The 18,653-nt window shown below is 43.4% G+C and overlaps 1 protein-coding gene and 1 long non-coding RNA gene across 7 annotated transcripts in view; one reads left to right on the plus strand and one right to left on the minus strand.

The window, feature by feature from the left end:
• The window catches only part of LOC125726755 (plexin domain-containing protein 1-like), a 29,687-nt gene extending 11,743 nt beyond the window's left edge, over window positions 1-17,944 (plus strand). For 2 of the 3 annotated variants that reach the window (XM_049003196.1, XM_049003198.1), the window contains exons 2-14: window positions 1,789-1,952; window positions 4,894-5,037; window positions 5,551-5,620; window positions 6,660-6,782; window positions 6,913-7,031; window positions 7,641-7,740; window positions 8,278-8,373; window positions 8,561-8,642; window positions 10,578-10,638; window positions 10,711-10,840; window positions 11,398-11,433; window positions 14,503-14,660; window positions 15,446-17,944. In XM_049003196.1, the coding sequence (XP_048859153.1) occupies window positions 1,789-1,952; window positions 4,894-5,037; window positions 5,551-5,620; window positions 6,660-6,782; window positions 6,913-7,031; window positions 7,641-7,740; window positions 8,278-8,373; window positions 8,561-8,642; window positions 10,578-10,638; window positions 10,711-10,840; window positions 11,398-11,433; window positions 14,503-14,660; window positions 15,446-15,565 (1,403 nt within the window). In that variant the 3' untranslated portion in view covers window positions 15,566-17,944. The remainder of the gene's footprint in view (window positions 1-1,788; window positions 1,953-4,893; window positions 5,038-5,550; window positions 5,621-6,659; window positions 6,783-6,912; window positions 7,032-7,640; window positions 7,741-8,277; window positions 8,374-8,560; window positions 8,643-10,577; window positions 10,639-10,710; window positions 10,841-11,397; window positions 11,434-14,502; window positions 14,661-15,445) is intronic. The other variant, XM_049003197.1, reaches the window with a different exon arrangement.
• On the minus strand, window positions 12,639-15,516 carry LOC125726758 (uncharacterized). 4 transcript variants are annotated; one of them, XR_007388389.1, is made up of 4 exons: window positions 15,385-15,480; window positions 14,795-14,924; window positions 14,244-14,698; window positions 12,639-14,026 (listed from the first exon to the last, which is right to left on the minus strand). It is a non-coding gene; the product is annotated as an uncharacterized LOC125726758 (long non-coding RNA). The 4 variants fall into 4 exon arrangements; XR_007388388.1 differs by lacking the exon at window positions 12,639-14,026 and adding an exon at window positions 15,155-15,168 and having other exon boundaries at window positions 14,139-14,698; window positions 15,385-15,493; XR_007388386.1 differs by lacking the exon at window positions 12,639-14,026 and having other exon boundaries at window positions 14,139-14,698.
• Window positions 17,945-18,653: the final 709 nt, after the last annotated feature.

The raw sequence follows: 18,653 nt of genomic DNA on the forward strand, positions 1-18,653 counted from the left end.
CTATCCCCCCACCCCTCTTTCCCTGTGTTTACATTTTGATATCGGTACGTTGGTACTTTCAGCACTATCCACCCGCACACGTCATCTTTTACGGTCTGTACTTATGGGTAACACAAACCAGTGATCTATCACTTAATGGGATCTACGCATAATGTTTTCAGATGAACTTCTTAATGGGATTTATTTCATATCGGTCCCGGCTGTCACGCTTGTTTGTCCTCCTCGGTTTATAGCATCCTGCTCTCATTTCGTAGAGAAAATGTTGGGGGAAGATTTGAAGATTTATAGATGTGAGGACGCTGAGATTCCTGTACATTTGGCAAGGCTGGAAGGAAGAATAAAGGAACCTGATGCACTTTTGTTTTAACTTTCATCTCTCTTAAGACGTAACACATGTTCAATTTAATCGCGGCAAGGTGATGACCAGAGACGGAAATGACAGCAGAAAAGGAGTCTTACCACTAAGTTTGTTGCAAAAGCATGTCAGAAACTAGGTTTGGGAGGCTTGATCTCAGTGCTAGGTCCTCTCAGGTGAGGTAGGGAAAGGGTGGCTGGAGCCATTGGCACTAATCTAGGGGTCTTGGGTAACCACTGGAGAAAATCCCACAGGGAGAATCCCTGGAAAAATCTCAAAGGTAATTCTTCAGAACACTTTTTCCTCTGGCTCTCTTGTTTGTTTTGGTCTTCCTTCTAAAAATTCTTAGCAGGAAACTGCAGAAACGTGGCCAACAATTATTCCAGTGGATCTGTCATTCAGTTCATTGTTTATCCGCTTCTTTTGGCACTTTGAATGTTTGCGGATTGCCCCTTTCTACTGGTGCTCGTACATGTCCACGTGCGAATGGATGTGTCTGATCGTATAAGAAAGTGATAACGAGAGAGTAATCAAAACCACGTCTCAGAAACCATCCACTAAATCAGTTCCTTCTTGGGTTTCAGCTTTCTGTACTAGAGCCAAAATACCATTATGCCAAATATTCTCTCTGATGCCAGCAAATATTTCATTAATGAATGTCTGAACTCTGTTTCAACTCCTTGAACATTATAATGAACAGGGACGGTTTAAAGAATGTAAAAAAAATACTGAGTAATGTAAATGGCACCAAAACATTGGCGAGAAATATATTCTTTTGTTTTCTGTGTTCGCTCAGTTTCCAGACATACCAGTGAAACGGCTGGCATCTTGTTGCATGGTTGCAAATTTAGGCCACCAGGCTTATTAATCTGATTCCATTTGTTAATCTTCTGATGCAATTTGTTAATTTACATGTATTCATTTATCTGACACTTTTATCCAAAGTGACTTCCAGTAGAGAGAGAGAGAGTTACTATTCATGTTCAATCCCTGTAATTTGAACCCATGACCTTTGCATTGTCAGCACAAACTCTTACTTCAAAAGCTACTGTGAGGTGGTGTGGTATTAAAAATACGGCCCAATAAAATAACAGAAGCGTTTTATTACAGAGACGACAGATAAAGTTGTTTAATTTTGCTGTGACTGTGGTTTTACACTCAAATGAAGTCACATGATGGGATCATATTAAGTTGATCCGCTAATCTGTTAATCTGCAACATCGGTCCCGTCAGGATTTAATATCCCACCCAGTCTTGTGCACGTTTCCTCCCAGAAGAGTGTAAAATCACCCTTTCCCACACTTCCACATGTGTCTCAGACTTGTTTCTATAATGGGTCTCACTTGACCTCTCAATGTCATGTCAATTTAAAACATTTTTTTGGCCGGCTGCTTTCACAGCTATTGCTGACGCCTGATGTCTGCTCTGTCTAGGTCTGTGGCCGGTTCCGCCTGCAGGGAGGCCTGGGACCTCGGTTTCGCCCCGCAGAACTCGCAGTATCCCGGGTCTCCTAGCTGAGCCAGGATGGGCAAGAACAGAGATGCTGGGGGGGGGCTTGGACATCGATACTCTGCCGAACAATATGACTCACATTGTGGTGAGGAGAGCTGGAGCGTCTCTCTAACAGATGTGTGTGTGTGTGTGTGTGTGTGTGTGTGTGTGTGTGTGTGTGTGTGTGTGTGTGTGTGTGTGAGGATCATGTTTATATTACATTGTGGGGACCAAATGTCCACTACAATGTAATAAAAACCTGCTATTTTGACATTGTGGAGACCATTTTTTCAGGTCCCCACAAAGATCTATGAATGCACAAAAAAAAACATTAAAAATGTAAGTCTCGTATTTTGTTTGGTTACTTATGGGTAAGGTTAGGGCTGGGTAGGGGTTAAGGTTGTCATTGTTGGGATTAGGGCTATGTCCCTACAAAGATATAAAAAAAAATGTGTGTGTGTGTGTGAGTGAGTAACTGTCCTTTGGTGTTCTCTGGAATTTGAAAAAGAAGTATTGATGTTTAATGTGGTTCTAAAGTTACTTAGTAACGAATGCTTCAAGGCTAATCGCATAGACATGCAAACCTGCATCCATCCAGCGAGTCCTAAGCAACGCATCCACACATTGTCTCAGCGGCCTGCAGGTTTCCCTCTCAGCAGATGTCTCACTGGAGGCAGAAAGCTACGTTTCCCAGAAGCACCGAGGCCATCGATGGTCGCCAATTCCACTGCCCACCATTCAAATTCCAATCATCGTTACCCTTTGGTTTTTGGAGAGCGTGATCATTATAGCACTTTGGACAAGAATCTGTTGAGTGCATTAGCTGATGCTGGGTTACCTGGCAACGGCAGAGTTATTTAGATATTATGTATACGGGGAGTGATATCGCCGTAAAGCTATAAAGCTATTGTTGTATGTCGGTGGTTGTTGTCTCCAAGGGCAATTAAATTTGGCGACCAGTGGTTACGAAATGTGCATGAAAATACAGGAGAAATGGCTAAGTGGTTTTAGAATAATTATTTTTCAGGGGGGTTGAAGCCCCCCTTAATAGGGCCTAGAACTGCCTATGGATGTCGCCTGTTGATGGCATTGTGAATTGTTGCAGTTTTAAACTGCCAGGGAAAAGGCAGGAGTGACCTGAATGATGTTGTTTTAAGTGCAAGGGGAACCCTGGTCTAGATTGTGGTAGCTAATAAATTTGAGGTGCATTGGCTTCAAGAGTCATTGTACCGACTCACATTGTCATGGCTGGATGGGGTCTGGAAGGACCCCTCTGCACCTCTAATGCCGTGTTTGGGTCAGATTGCTCTCACATGCTGTCTGACTCACCACCAGTTTATCATTTCTTCACTTTCTTACGGTCATCCCATTGGTTACAGATGAGGTGCTGGGTCGGGGCCCAGCCCTGCCGGGTAATCCCTTTCCCTCTGGGCTCAGTCCGTTCCCCTCACCCCACAGCCTGGCCCCCTGCCCCAACCTGTGAGAACGTCCTCGGGCTGTTGTGAGTCAGACTTCCCGCCATCAGGGACTCCGGTCTCCATGACTTGCGCTCCCACACAAACAGAGGAGCTTGGGATCCTCCAGCCTCTGCGTTGAAATGTGCCCGAAACGTGCGTCGGGGCCACAATATTTTACAGCGCCCCGCTGTATTTAAAATCTAACTGTATGAAAGATGAATGAGAATAGTGGTAAACATTTTAACTGTCCGGTAAACCAGGTGTAAAATGTGTTTTCCGTGTTTCTTAATGTTAGCTAAGTTTCATGATGAAGTAACAGGTGTAGCTGACATACATTTGTATAAAAGAGTTATATACCAAAGTCTAGGTAAATGAATCTCGTTTTTGTTATTACTACTAGATGCCATCAGACTAGAGACAGCCGTGCTGCGGAACAGGGTTGGAACATTCCGGAATGCATTCATAAATTCCAATCCAAATCAGGAAATGGAACTGGAGTTAGAATTTAAATCTCGCTGAAATTCAGTTCCAATTCTGTTCTCCATAGTATTTTTTTCCAATCCTAACTCCAGTTCCATTTCCTGATTTGGATTGGAATTGATGAATGCATTCTGGAATGACCTCAAACCTGCTCCAGAACATTCTGTCTTCTGTCTGGATTTCCTGACTTCGCAATAGGATGTTTTTTTGCAAACACTCTTCATAAACTCGATCAGTCTTAACCTTTTGTCAATTCACACGTGCAAGTCTGATTGGTAACAGTAGCTGCAATGAACACGGATTACATAGTGCTTGTTTAATGGATTGAAATTCTGTTTGCGTTTGGCCATTCTGGCTGCATTATGGATAGACTTTTGGGGAATCACACTCTGTAGCTGAAGTGAGCTTGATACTTTCGCTCCGCCTGGAAGGACCATGATGCACCTGCTGTGTGGAGCATTTATGCGTACGACCAAGAGAGTGCTGATTGGAAAGGCTGTGGCTGACTAAGGCTTTGAAGAACTTCCTAAGATTATTCTTGTGAGGAATGAAATACAGGAATATGACTTTAATTGACACTTAATTTCCCTACAGGGGATCAATAATCTTTACGCCTCCCTCAACTTGCTCTTTGTAGAGTAAGTTGACCGCGAAGGGCTGCCGCCCGTAGTGGCGCCCAGGGAGCTGGGGGTTAAGGGTCTTACTCAAGGACCCGCAGACATGCTGAGGCTTTGTTCGAACCTGCAACCTTCTGATTACAAGGACACAGGCTTAGCCCACTGAGCCACACGCTGCCCCCTACTTCTGGGTAGCTTTGGCATGGAAGGCAGGCATTCAGGCAGGCAGAGATAGATTAGATAGATAGATAGATAGATAGATAGATAGATAGATAGATAGATAGATAGATAGATAGATAGATAGATAGATAGATAGATAGATAGATAGGCAGGCATAGATTAGATAGAGATAGATATATCTGTTTTTATGGATTTGGTGGGTTGGTTGGTCTGTTGGCTGATTGATTTTATTCTAAGAGAAAATTAAGGTAAAAATATCACGGTCACTTATGGTACAAAAAGCTACACTCAACTAAGCATTTTTCTCTCTCAGGAGGACTCTCATCGGTATTACACATGGCGAAGTTTTGGACCAGCCGACAAGCACACAGAAGACCTCTGGGTGGATCTGAACGACCCACGGCTCAGCCAAGTTCGAATGCACGGGATCCTGTCCAACACGCACCGGCAGGCTGCGGTGAGACCCAGAAACGCAGGCAGGCTCCAGCAGCAAGCCTAATGCTCCGCTCTGCTCATAATCTATTCCTTATGATCTTCTTTTCAATGCATCACATGGATGCTGATTCCGCCCCAACGAATCTAAGACGCAGATGAAAGGCGATAAGGAGGGGAATGTTCTCGGAGGTTCTGGCACATTGAGTTTCTTAACTTAAAGCAGAAGATCATCTAAAAAGAGATAATGAATGAGGAGGGCGTCCCCTCTAGGCCCGGCTGGGTTATATGTTCTGTGTTAATCAATATCATGCCATTCAGATGATAATACTTAATTAGGGCTTTTTAAACTGGTAATTCATGACAGTCAGCTGACACATTTAATATGTTTCCACCAATTCGTTCTGGTGCCAAGATTACTAAACCTTTTCATGAGCTTGGTAATTAATAAATCAGATGTATAACCTTTTGGTGGCAACTTCCTTGACCTGTAGTCACACAAAGCCAAACACCGGCCTCCCTCTCCCCCTCTCTCCAGCGGGTGGCTCTCTCCTTTGATTTCCCCTTCTACGGCCATTACCTGAGGCAGATCACCATAGCAACTGGAGGTAGGACGCTTCGCTATGCGAACTGGCCCTCAGACAGAGTGGCACTGTGAGTCGTTCAGATGCTATCCCCCTTCACCCCTTGGTGCCTGGAGCCTTTCCTTGGTAATCAGTAAATTCACCATATTGTATATATTCTATTTTTGGAATGGAGATAAAGTACAAAACCATACTAGACGTACTGAAGTACTGGGACCCAGTCTAATTAGTGGTAATTTCTCCGTGCTTGCATAAAACTCTTCTTGACATTACACTGCATCAGTAATAATGAATGAATGAATAAATTATTGAAAAGTACCGATCCAGTTTGCCAGCATTTTGCGTCTTTGTTCCTCTTTTCTGTCTTTAAGCAAAATTTAATTTCACACATATTGACATCCGCTAATGTGAAGATCATCAGGTTTTTTTCAGACCGGCAGCGTTTGGTCTCGGATCCATTTTGGTTTTTATCCTTCAAGTTATTCTTATGCTTTTATGTCCCCGATTTACTAAAATCTCTGTTATCACTATAACAGCCAGATTTTGTTTCATGGTTCAAACTTTATCGTCCCGACGAACATTGTGAAATTCCTGTGCTAACATTGCAGCGCAGTCCATTTTTAGGTCCGGTTAGATCTTCTTAGTCGTGCAGCTGATGCAATCAACACGCTGTAACTATATGAGAGGTTGTAATTATAAAAGCAACAGGTTCATGTTGAATCATTCGTAGGAATTCCGCTTGTATATGTATGGTGTCTGCGGCCCTGGCAGACGGTTCTCTGCTCTCCTGCAAAGAGCTTCAGCGTAATAATTTTTTTCTAGATTGGCTGTCAATCCAGCTCAGGGACAGGTAGATAAAGTCAGTAGATGTGGCACAACGGATCGATCCTGAAGCTGTTGTACTACCTGATCTCCTCGGCCCAAGCTTAAAGCAGATGGTCTGTCCGCTACCTCGCTCGGAGTTCTTCCTCACTTCCGGGGAATGACGTATTGAGGCAGCTGCGGGGTGAAGGGGTCCAGGGGAAGCGTGACGTCCTCGGCCCTGACGTCTGACCTCTCCTAGGGTTCATCTTCACGGGCGACGTGGTGCACCGCGTCCTCACCGCCACGCAGTACATCGCCCCACTCATGGCTAACTTTGATCCAAGCTTCTCCAGGGAGTCTACAGTGCAGTACATGGACAACGGTAGGTGGACGGGAGGGTTTTTTTTTTTTGGTTTTTTTTTTGTGAGAGTAGGGGGGGGGAGGGAGGCAGGTCATGTGACCACATAATTCAACAGCATGCTGAACTCGCCCCCCTTGAACCACCCCCACAGGAAAGGTGTTTGTGGTACAGTGGGATAGGGTGCGTCTTCAAGGCCGGGAGAAGGATGGGGCCTTCACTTTCCAGACTGTCCTTCATCATTCCGGCGCCATCGTCTTCAGCTATAAAGACGTGAGCCAGTTTGATTACTTACTGGTGTCAGGTCCTGCTCTCACTCTCTCCCTCCCTCAAAATCTCACCATTCTCTCTCTCTCTCTCTCTCTCTCTCGATTCAGTTCAATAGAAGTGGCTTTATTGTCACGGCAACAAATTTCTAAAAACAACTGGCTCTAATGAACAATACTCTGCAACTATTTTGCATAGTACATTTGAATAATAAGATTGAGAGGAGTTATCAAAATCCGAAAGAAAAAAATAAAGGTAATGACAAAAACCAGCCTTCATTTGTCAGTATTAAGCAGCACTGAATGAAACAAGGTAAGTAGCATCATCGTACAGAATTAGTTTTACTTGAATAATGAACCGGTGGGATCCTTTAGACAGAAGTAGATGATTAAAATGACACCTAATTAGTGCTTGTTAAAAACTCTCCTGTGGAGTGTAATTTTTGGCACATGGTGTGACAGGAAGGGCAAATGAAGGACTAGGAAAGAAGAGAACAGGTATCATTCTGTGTCGCCCTCGGTCTCGCTTAGCAGTAATACAAAGGTTGTTTCCACACCGGTGTGACCGGTTTCTGAAATGTCTGGGTAAATTCCTGAAATGTTCATGTCAATTCAGGTTCCATTACCGGTGGAGGAGATCGGTTCCACTCTGCACCCTGTGAAAGTTGGCCTGTCAGATGCATTCATGGCTCTCCTTCCCTCTCAACAAGGCCCAGGTCAGTCATAAGGGGCATCTTCTCGACCACACTAATTCGTATTTTTGTTAATTGGTGATTACTTTTACGTGACCAAAGATTTTGTACTATACTGTACTTTTGTACTACACAGCGAACATAGCAAATGATAAAATAAGTATAGAGGATAAGAATGCCACCAAATTTTTGGATGATCAACAGGTGCAGGCAGAGTGGTGACTCTGAGGCTAGGGATTGGTGCCAGCGATCGAGTGATTCTGCTCTGTTGGGCTCTTGAGCAAGGCCCGTAACCTGCAATGGCTTCGTCCTGGGTATGACGTTAATCTACATCCAGCTCTGTAAGGAGGTCCTCCAACTTTCAGGAGAATTTGAGGGCTTGGTGGCAGGATTGGCACTCCTGCCACTGGGAAAAAAAAACTCACTCTGGTCCATTCGGACTAGTGTGGTGCTGAGGTATCACTTGTCACGTGGCTGCACTCAGGTTCTCGTCCCTGAGGTGGTTCCTCGTGTGGTGGGTGCAGCAACATGCTGTCAGTGCACGCTCCTTACCTCCAACAGGTGCCCATCGCAGGACAATATATGAGTATCACCGAGTGGAGGTTGACACCACGAAGATAGCCAATCACACGGCCTTTGAGTTCACCCCATTGCCCAGTGAGTATAGTCTCTATAATCAACACTCAGACATCTCCACCACTAAGTTTGCAGCATTCTGTCGTGTCAGGGCTAGCAGCCAATCATGTCCCAGCACTAATAATCACTTGGGCATGGAATAAATGAGTCTCTGCTTCATACTGGAGTAAGCTGTTTAGCCAGTATCAGCTTTTTTTTTCTCCCTTAGCTTGCCTCCAACACGAAACCTGTGAGCTCTGCCTCACTTCAAACCTGACGTCCGGTTGCAGCTGGTGCAACGTACTGCAGAGGTCAGTAGAGGGGTGTGAGTGGCAATAACAGGGGATTTTCTCATGTCTCGCGTATTGTGTTATCAGACACCAATGGGCTATGTGGGAGAATTTGAGAGACCTGCGTCCGAAAATGATAATTAACGCTTTCATTGTTTCTGAAGTTTGGAAAATGAAATTTGGAAGTCATGCATTTTCCTGCTCAGTGAAAAGGTCAATCTCGTCATCAGAGCAGGATACTTCCTGCACCATAGATCTCACTATGGCATGTGAGGACACAGTTCCTTCTCATTACCATGGAAGGCGTTGAATCAGCACGGACAGAACCGTCCTTCCATATTTGTCTAATATTTACCATTTTTTTAAGCTCTCTTGCGCACAGTGGAATAGCCTGTTCCCTCCGCAGTGAGTAATCCAGATATAAGCATTATTTCAGGAAGCCAATCATCTTTGAAGTAAATGGTGCAAAAACTCTTATTTGAGGACAGCAGTTTGCTGTGACTATCTGACCAGGAACACTCTGACCTTCTGTTAAAAATACCAGCATTTTGGACTTAATAGAACTGCCGTGATTGGCTTTTAAAATAGTTTTTCGCTTTTTTAAATAGTTTTGTTTATGAACAAAAGTAGTCTGTTTACAAAAGGGAAATCAGAGTCTGAAATACAGTATCGTAAAGTATTATTTATGTTCCAATAAAAAGTTCAGACTTAACAGGCTTTCCTTTGATTATGAGCTTGTCTCTAACTAGTTTCAAACCTGTGCCAACTTGCATAGTCTAGCAAAAAAAAATAGTTGGTTCTCGCCTATGAATCCATGCATCAGAAGTGTTTCATGCACCAGTTAAAATATCCTGGTACACTTAAACGGTTTAATCTGCTTGGGTCTTCTTAAAGGAGAAATGCATTTAATTATCTCCTGTTTACAGTGGTTGATATCTGTACAAAATGATGCATAATTCTGTTTTTGTAAGCAATACAAAAGAACCACATTTTCATGTACTGTTTCCTGGCGTGTGGATGACTGCCAGTAGCTGGCAGTATCAAATGGGTCCCAGTCAGCAAAGAAATTCATGGGAAACTGGTGATTGGAACCCAGAATGGACCAGAGATGCTCTCCGTGGGCCTCCAAAACAAATCAGAAGAGAAATGGCACTTGATGAGGCTGAAATCTTTCTGAAAATCAGAAGGGTGGAACCGAGGCAGGACACTTTCCTCGTAAAATCATTGGTTAATGTGACTTTTTATTCTGGATGGAATTCGCCCCTTAATGAATCATCATCTAGGCTATAATTCCTCGCCCCATAAAAATGCCATAAAGATGCATTGATTTGTCCTTGAGATGGTTCCTGTCATAAGGAACGCCAGGAATACGAGGGATGTCGACAATGGTCTGGAGCACTTCCAAGACCCTTCTGGTCTTGCTCATATGGTTTTTTTGGTCATGGCGGAGACGTAAAATGGACACGCAGTGACGGGGGTTAGTTGATGCAACTTGTCTACTCTGACCGGCAATCAAACCTGCTTTGAACAAATGCAATTACGCGGCTTCCCGGCATAAAGAGACGCGAGTCCACTTTGTGGAAACCACAGGGTCTTTATATTGGGGGAATCAATCAAATGCCTGACTTGACTCTAAGGGGTATTGTTACTATCTCAATGGACCTCTCTATAATCAGTGAGCTCATCCACATGTAACCAAATCTATGTACGCTTATCAGGAAGTGAAGGATCGTGAGTTCAAGACACGTGCGAAACCTCAGTGGTGAAGGAGAGGCAGGCTTATCGTCAGAAAGCGTGTCTTTCTGGGATCTCAGTGTGTTGAATGTTCACGGCGCATGTAGGCCGCAGTCCACTGGCATCAGTAGGTGGGTCAGCGCTCACGCATGCAGGGAGCTGGAATCTTGCAGAAGAGGGGGCGGGGCCAAATTCACATTCATGTGCACGTGTTTTTCTTAGGTGCTCAGATGGAATAGACCGACACAGACAAGAGTGGCTGGACCATGCCTGTTCGAAGGAGGTAAGAAGCCAAGGTCTCTCATTTAGGGCCCCCACAGCTGCTCTCAGGTGTAACATCTTTGGTGCTCCTCAGCAGGCTGAAGACCTCACCTGCCAGGACTACAACATGGACGGGGAGGATGATTTACCAGAAGGCTTTAGCCCCTCGGGCCCCGGGGCCACGCCTACTCACGGGGCCTTTCCTGAGGGCCCCGTGACAGAAGGTAGGTCTTCCCGTCTGAAGCTAGTCTAGCCCATTTTTCTCCAGTAGCACTGCTGCCACCATCATGCAACACGGTCTTCAAATTAAAGTACAGCTGAAGTGCCTTTGCAACACCACAGCTATTCCTCCTGTTATATGTGTTCTAGCTTCTGCCATCGTATTAGGGCCCCAGGAATCTCTGTGCCTGCATAATCACTGAGGATCAGTAAAAACACATGAGGCTTTTAAAAATGCATCTTTTTAAGGGAGAATTCTTTGAAGTTGGGCACATAGCATTCTCCAGTAAAGGAATCTTTCATAACTAATGTAATAATTTACAAGGTACCATCAGAATTTGAGTTTGTTCAGTTTTAAGGCTTTTTAGTATTCGAGTACCTAACCCTCCTTGATGGCACTTATTTTATTTTATGTGACTACTGATAATCTGTAAAACACAGTTGTGTACGTAGACAGAATTGTTAAAATGTGTATATAAAGCATGCTTGTTTTAAATAAATTGCTCTCTGAAATACGTTGAGCGTCCGACACATAAATAACCTGTTTTATTTACATCCACAGATGATACTAAACACCTCATTCGTTACAGTGGCAACGGTGAGTTTGATCAGCAACTGAAAGAAGCTCTCACTGTGATCTAATGCTTTAATTAGGCGTCTCCCCAACAATACAGACACTAATTAAAACAAATTTCCCAGTTTAATAACTAGGATGGGTGTGAGCTAGAGTATATTCAAACTATTTGGATTCTAGTCATGTGCGGTGTGTTTGTGTATTATGTTTATATTCCATTGCGATAAAAACCTGTTATTTTGACATTATGGGGACCATTTTTCAGGTCCCTACAAAAATGTGAACACATCCAAAAAACTATGGGTTGGGATTAGAGTTTCCCTCATAGAAATGAATGGAAAGTCCCCACAAAGATATAATTACAAACGTGTGTGTGTGTGTGCGAATGTGTCTGCGTTAAGACTCTGCAATTCAAGATCTCCCCAGTCAAAGAGGAGCCCAGTTCTTATTGTCGTTAGTTCCCAGTTATCCGATTGAAGTCTTCTCACCTGGAGTGGTGTTTGAAATGCAAAACAGCTGTTCACTCTTCCATGTTTAAAAAAACCACATCTCATTTAATCCCTACTAATAGCAACATGTCAAATTCTGCCACTTAGTGAAAGAAATATATTCTCTAAGAACACGTCCTTCTCTGACAGACTGCTAAAAACGTATTTATGTTGCAAGAACGCTGCCAGTTCCTCCATAATCTGTGCATAATGTTCAGGGGTGTATGAAATCAAGTTTTCTGTTGCCCCTATGTAATCTGCTGCGTGTGACTGAATCAGTCAGACATTGTAGCGCTCTGTCATATGCATAGAATGGAGAAGAACAATGAGAGTTCTATATGCCCATTTAACATGAGCATTTCTCCTCTGCCAGCATGTTAATGTCTGTAAGTTCAGTTATGATGGATGGAGTGTTTTGTCCCAAGTTATTTACTATCCATCCAAATTGTTGCAGACCCTATTCAGGAAGAGGGATGACAATCACAAATGAATCTTAAATCTGTAGCAGACATGCAGAGACACCGCTAAGTAGAAGACAGAGAGACCGCGTGAGTCATCCCAGGGTGTGTTTGAGAGCCTTTTTTATATACAGTGCAATTCTGTAGCTCTTGCCTTTGTCCTAAAAAAAAAGAAACCCCATGCAAAATGTTAATGCAGTAATTTTTTATAGTTAAAAAAAAATAATGCATCATAAATTATTGTAAATACAGGTTATGTAACAAAACAAACGGACACAGCATTTCATGAACTCTCTGTTCTAGCGTAATTGCACAATGCAGTGCCGTCATAGGCTACGGACAGCTGTTGGAGCATACGCTCCTTTCATCAGATGATTTTGTCCAACTATATCAGGAATGGGACTCCGACGAATGCTTTGTTTAAACACTTGATAGACGACTTTCAGCGAGCCGAAATGGACTTTTAGCATTTGGATGCGAACGGCAGTACATTAGTTTTATTTGTCCTCGCTGTTTCTGTGGAGTCGTTTGGAATAATGCATAATGCACAAGGCAGGAACAAATAATTTAATGATTAGATCAACGGATATGATGTAGGGTTGTGATGTTTAGAAACTTTTTCTTGCTATTGAGGGCTTTGATACTACTGATCGGTGCTTTCCTTCGTTTTGGTTCTGAGGGGAATGCAGTTGAAGTAAACGTGCTCGGTGATTTATGGATTTCGCCGTGTCTTGGTGCCGCCAGACTTTGCTCTGTGCCGGTGCTTCGTTCATGCAGATGGTTAGCGAATACATTTAGATTACAGATTAAATCTCTAAAACAAGAAGCGGAGTCGGGTGACCAAGTATATCGCGTTGCTTCTCTCTCACCGCCAAGTTTACTGACCCAGAAACATCACCAGTCTCCTGCTTGCTAGTTGTCATCGTCATCAGTGCCAGGTCTTATTTTTCATGTTCCCTGTTTGTATCTGTCTGCTCTCCTGCCTTGAGCCCATCCCTGCCCCGTTTCTCCAGCACCGACAAACAAATTCGCTATGCCAGCGCCATTATCATTTGGTCATAATGCGGTAATGCACCCCTGCATTTCACAGGTGGCCTTACCGAGGATATTTAAGGGCTTGAGCGATAACAATTTTACCGGCGGGCTCGCGGTTCTGGGACTGTAAGGACTGGTAATGCTCCGCAAATAGAGCATTGTGCTAACAATGCGAAGGATGTGGGGCCTGAATCGTTTGATGCAACACGTGAATACTTTTAAGTCTCTTTAGATAAAAGCCTCAGATAATTGGACGTAGGGTGTTTGACTTTCCGTCCAGAAGCTTCCAGTGATATGGGGTCGTTATGGAAGCTAGGCCTAGATCTTCATTTTATATGCTGCTTTATACATCTGTATTCCGTGCTGTTTTGGTCTGTACATTGTAATTCCTGTAAAAATGCGTCGATCATGCTCAAACTCCAAGTGTGTTAACTTAATCGGCCAATAGAGAAGGGCTGGCTCTAGATTTAGATGGAAGAGCAGCTGCCTTGGACTTCAGTGCTCGTCAGTTTCCATGGTAGGTGGGTCTCCTAAGTAAGGCTTTGCCTAGAGCATCTGAAAAGGCAGATCCAGCCCTGCAGTGGAGTGCCGTCTATTGTCTGACAATCTTTCATATGATGAGTCTAGTCAAACAATCTGGAAAATAAAACAAACGGTTCTGTTGAGTGCAGTATGACGGCCATGATGTTAGAGTAATGGGTGTCCAACAGAAGGTGTTTAATGCAAAAGAAGGACACATGGTGTGAAGCAGATTAAGTCTTTTAATTAGTAACAGAAGGACCATTATATTCAAATTGAATTAGTCTGATGTGTCTCATTCTTATAGCTGTTGCCACGATTAGTGTTCACGCACCTGCTGCCTTTGTGATGGTGGGCGAGAAGTCGGGGGCTGTTTAAATTATTCTTTAATTTCCCGGTGGTCAGTCTCTTTCATCTCCATAATCCATTTACCACGCCTGTCAGGGGATTTTTAAGACAGAAGCTGACTTCTGTAACATCCCTCCTATCCACGTAAACGTTGACGTTAATTAAATCGCTGAACCGTACCGGAGTTCGCAGCCGTTCGCCGTCCACATCTCGCTTCGCTCATCTTACGGCTCTCTCACTTGCAGGTCAGAAAACGGGACTTCCAGGACAGCAGGGGGCGCCGGTGCACACGGGCGTAATCGCCGGGGTGGTGTCAGCCGTGGTACTGCTGCTGGCCTTTGCAGTGCTAGCACTCTACATCAACTCGCACCCGGCTGCCAGCCCACCTCTCTACCTCTTACCGGTCAGTGTGGCGTTTTGCTGCTCCACGCAGCTCCAGTCCTGGTGACATGAGGAACATTATGTTTCAGAAAAGCTTTTAGTTTCATTCGCCATTTTTAAATATGACGACAAATTGAAATACTAAGGCAATTTTACCTGTAAAGCTACCAAATTCATGCTAGGACCGTGTCCACGGGTCATCCAATCTGCTGTAAGTCTGCTTATGTTTTGTCAGTTGCCTGAATTTTCTGCAGCTGAAGGCGTCCAACCTCAACATAATGAGGAACTAATACCAACAAATCATAGAGAAAAATGTATGAGTCAAAGGAAAGTGCATGCAGAGTGGAAGGCTTCACAAGTGGGAAGGCTGTTCAGGTCATATTTGGCTCAATGAACAATTGGTGCTGGCAAGAAAGAGCATCACAGTGGTTGTGAGATGATGTATTTCGTGTTTGGACTGTTTTGATTATTTTTTTCATCACGATTTAATAAAATGTATTATTAAATGTCACTCACCATAGTGCATGGAGCTGAATATGAAGGAAAAAAAATATATTAGAAAACATTTTTTTTTTGTAGCTGTTCATTTCCGTCTTGTCTGATAAGTGGTATGTTTTCATGGCTATTTTGATGAGTAAGGAACTGAGAAGGTTCAAATATGCAGATAATGTGACTCTCAGTGGCCCATATTCTCCATCTGCCCGCCCCCTAGCCCCCACCCCGATTTCCTACATCAGCTTACTCACCTTTACCACACCCATCCCTGCCAAATCCCGCCTGACGTCTCGATCTCTGCCGTCTCCACAGCGACGCAGTAAATACTGGCCCTCCATGAAGTTCCGGAACCAGAACGGCCGCTCCACCTACACCGAGGTGGACGTCGGGGGCCACGAGAAGGAGGGATTCATTGAGGCAGAGCAGTGTTGAGGCAGGAGCTCAGAATTTGGGTGCGTGTGTGGAAGACACAGGAGGTGGGCTGTTTCTGAGAGGCAGAGGACCAATGGAGAGGCAGGGGCACCAAAGACCAAAAGAAGAAAGAAACATCAGCCCCCAAAACACACTCTCAAACTCATTAGGTTTATCTGGTCACATTCATTCATAAATCCTTCCTGAGGATTGAAAAAGTAAATATTAAAATAATGATTTAAAAATTGCTGGAGGACCTATTTGGGATTGCGGGGGCATGCTCTAACATCTTTGGCAGTCACATTTGCTCACTGCTCACTTCTAAAAGATCAAGACGAAATACACAGATGGGTAACCCATCACTAATGCAAATAATGTACAGCGAATCTTAGTCGTACATTTTTTTTTTTCTTTTTGGAGGAAAATCTGTTTTATATTGTCATGCTGTTTATCGATTGCATATAAAAATCACATCGAATTTGATATTTTGTAAAATATATACAGTTTTTGTCACTGATGCTTGCCTGCATATTATTTTTTGCTATGAAAAAGAAGCAGAACTCCCTGATGCAGAATACGACATAAGGCACAGTTTGATCAGACTTCTCATGAAGTTAACAGTCCGAGCAACTGTCCATTTTCCATAGCTGCTCCTCCAGTACGAGGCCATGGTGAACCTGGAGCTCTTCCCAGGAAACTAAGGGCATGTCCTGGATGAGACGCTAGTCCAGGTCAGGGCGGACACTCAAACACTACGGGCAATTGAAAGACACCCATCCCATCTACAGACTGCATGGACCACCCAGGGGGAATCAAGCCCACAATTCTGGATGCTTAATCTTACGCTGCTCACTGCTGAGCTGTCGTAATGCCTTGCGCTGTACAGATTATCAATCAAATTATTGCGTGGAAAATAACTATGAATAAATTAAAGTTCATACATTTTCATTAGGTCGGTATTTCCCAACCCAGTCCTCAAGAACACCCAGACAGACCACATTTTTGCTCCCTCCCAGCTCCCGACATATCTGTACCAGGTATCCGTTACTTGATTGGCTGGGAGCTGTGGAGTGTTTGGGATTCCCTGCGGACTGGGTTAGGAAACGTCTTGAACTAGTGGCCAGTGGAAAAACCTGGCATTTTTTGGCATTATGCTTTAAAAATTACTACACAAATATCGGCGGTAATGTTTATAAAGAATCAAAGAATGTTAATGTCATATATTGGATGATCAAATAAGTAACTGGAGCAACAGTTCTACAATCTAAAATTTGGACGTAGTCTGGGTGATTCAACACCTTGGCGGTTTTCGAACGTAGGTGAGCATGGATACTCCTGCTTTTCTGCTTGTTTTCAGAAGAGATACCAAATGGACACAAAAGCGACAAAGCCTTGGGTATGGGCTCCTGCCCTGTGCATTATGGGAACTCACAGATGGACTATCTGCAGCGTATCCAACAGCAGGTGTGGGGAAGATTACATCATTGGCCACATCCTGTAATGTCTATGTCTCCAGAAAGGCGACGTCCATTCTTTGCCAATTACGTCGATCCACACTGGTCTTCCGGGCTAATCGGTGCAATTTATGTCAAAACGTCATAAGAACATCAGCACAATAGAATAATATTGGTTGCCCTGCAGCTCTGCCCTTGTAGAGCCGTCCCAGAGCTCCGCTAAAGCCTTTGAAGCAGTCATGATTACACAGATGCCAGCAGCTTCCCCTAAACAGCAGCTAGGTCTCCAAGCTTCAAAATAGGCTCTGCTAAATGCAGCAAACCCAAAGCCACAGCTATGTCCAATAATAATCTAAATAGAAAAGGCTTTAAGGACAGCTGGTGTAGCATTATGGTGCTATATGTATTAATAAAACCTACGTGGTTTCCGTGCATTTTCTTTTTCACATTAAGCTTTAAAATGGGAAACAGCCACAGTGAAGTGTGAGGAAAAGAAATTTGTGCTGATTTATTATTATTATTTTTTAAATAAGAACCTCCGGTCATGGTTTGTTAGCTAGGTAACTAAATGTTCGTTTTCTGGAACGATCCATTAACTCAATCATTGGGCTAGAGTACCTGTAAAAAAAATCGGCACACTATGTGAGATTGCCCCCTGCTGGACAAAAGAAGATTAGCCGATACCTAGAGATCAGTTAATGAGGATTAAGGAAAGATGCCAATTACTGAATTTTCACACAGTAACAAATTTGTATTAAATAACGCGCTGGATACCACGTGTCCAGTTTAAAACAACAATAAGCCCCAGTCTTCATCACTGGAGTAATTTTGCTCCGCAATTTCTATTAAGGCAGGCTGGCTTCCACCGCACTGATACAAGCCCCGAGAACATATACTCTGATGTGGTTCTCACACTTTTTCAATAATAAATGTAATGTCAAAAACATTCATGTCGACTCGGCTTGTTTTTATTCAGCGTGTGATTTTAGTGATCCTTAGCAACAGCCTAGACCCATCAAATGTCTATTTTAGGCATATCTAATCCAATTCAGAAAACCCACCACAAAAAGAAACATCGCAAAATTTGAATTAGTTTGTGAATCGTTTGTGGTCTCAGTAAACCTCACTTTACTCTTTCTGCAGTACCAGGTCATTAAGGTGCTCCTACTGCAATTCGTGTATGTAATAGTTCCATACTCCATGTCCCTAACGCCACCCAGCTCAGAGGACACTAACACACCCCCATCCCCCGGAAGTTCAACAAAGTTCAATCTTTTCTACACCTCGCTTAACACACCTTACTGTTGCTATTTTTTTTATGTTGGTAACAGCGAAGGACCAATCGTATCCCGTTCTATATTTGACATAGTTCATTTCCTCTTTTTTTTTTAAAGCATTTTAAAAATTGGGAGGGATTAGGACATGTTATGCTTTTGAAAGCACATTGTAAAACAAATGTTAAAACAAAAGCATTCAGGAAACAAACCGGTATCGGTTTACAGCTGGTCCATAATCATCTATAGATAAGTATGAGGAAACGTGTTGCATTTTTGCAGGGACTTTATTGAACGTTATGAGTTTGTAAGGGTAGCTTTTTATTTGCTTCCAAATAATTCGTTTTAGCTAATAATAGTTTCCAACCCGATGGCGACGTA

Source organism: Brienomyrus brachyistius, unplaced genomic scaffold (genome assembly GCF_023856365.1).
Source record: "Brienomyrus brachyistius isolate T26 unplaced genomic scaffold, BBRACH_0.4 scaffold75, whole genome shotgun sequence".
NCBI lineage: Eukaryota > Metazoa > Chordata > Actinopteri > Osteoglossiformes > Mormyridae > Brienomyrus > Brienomyrus brachyistius.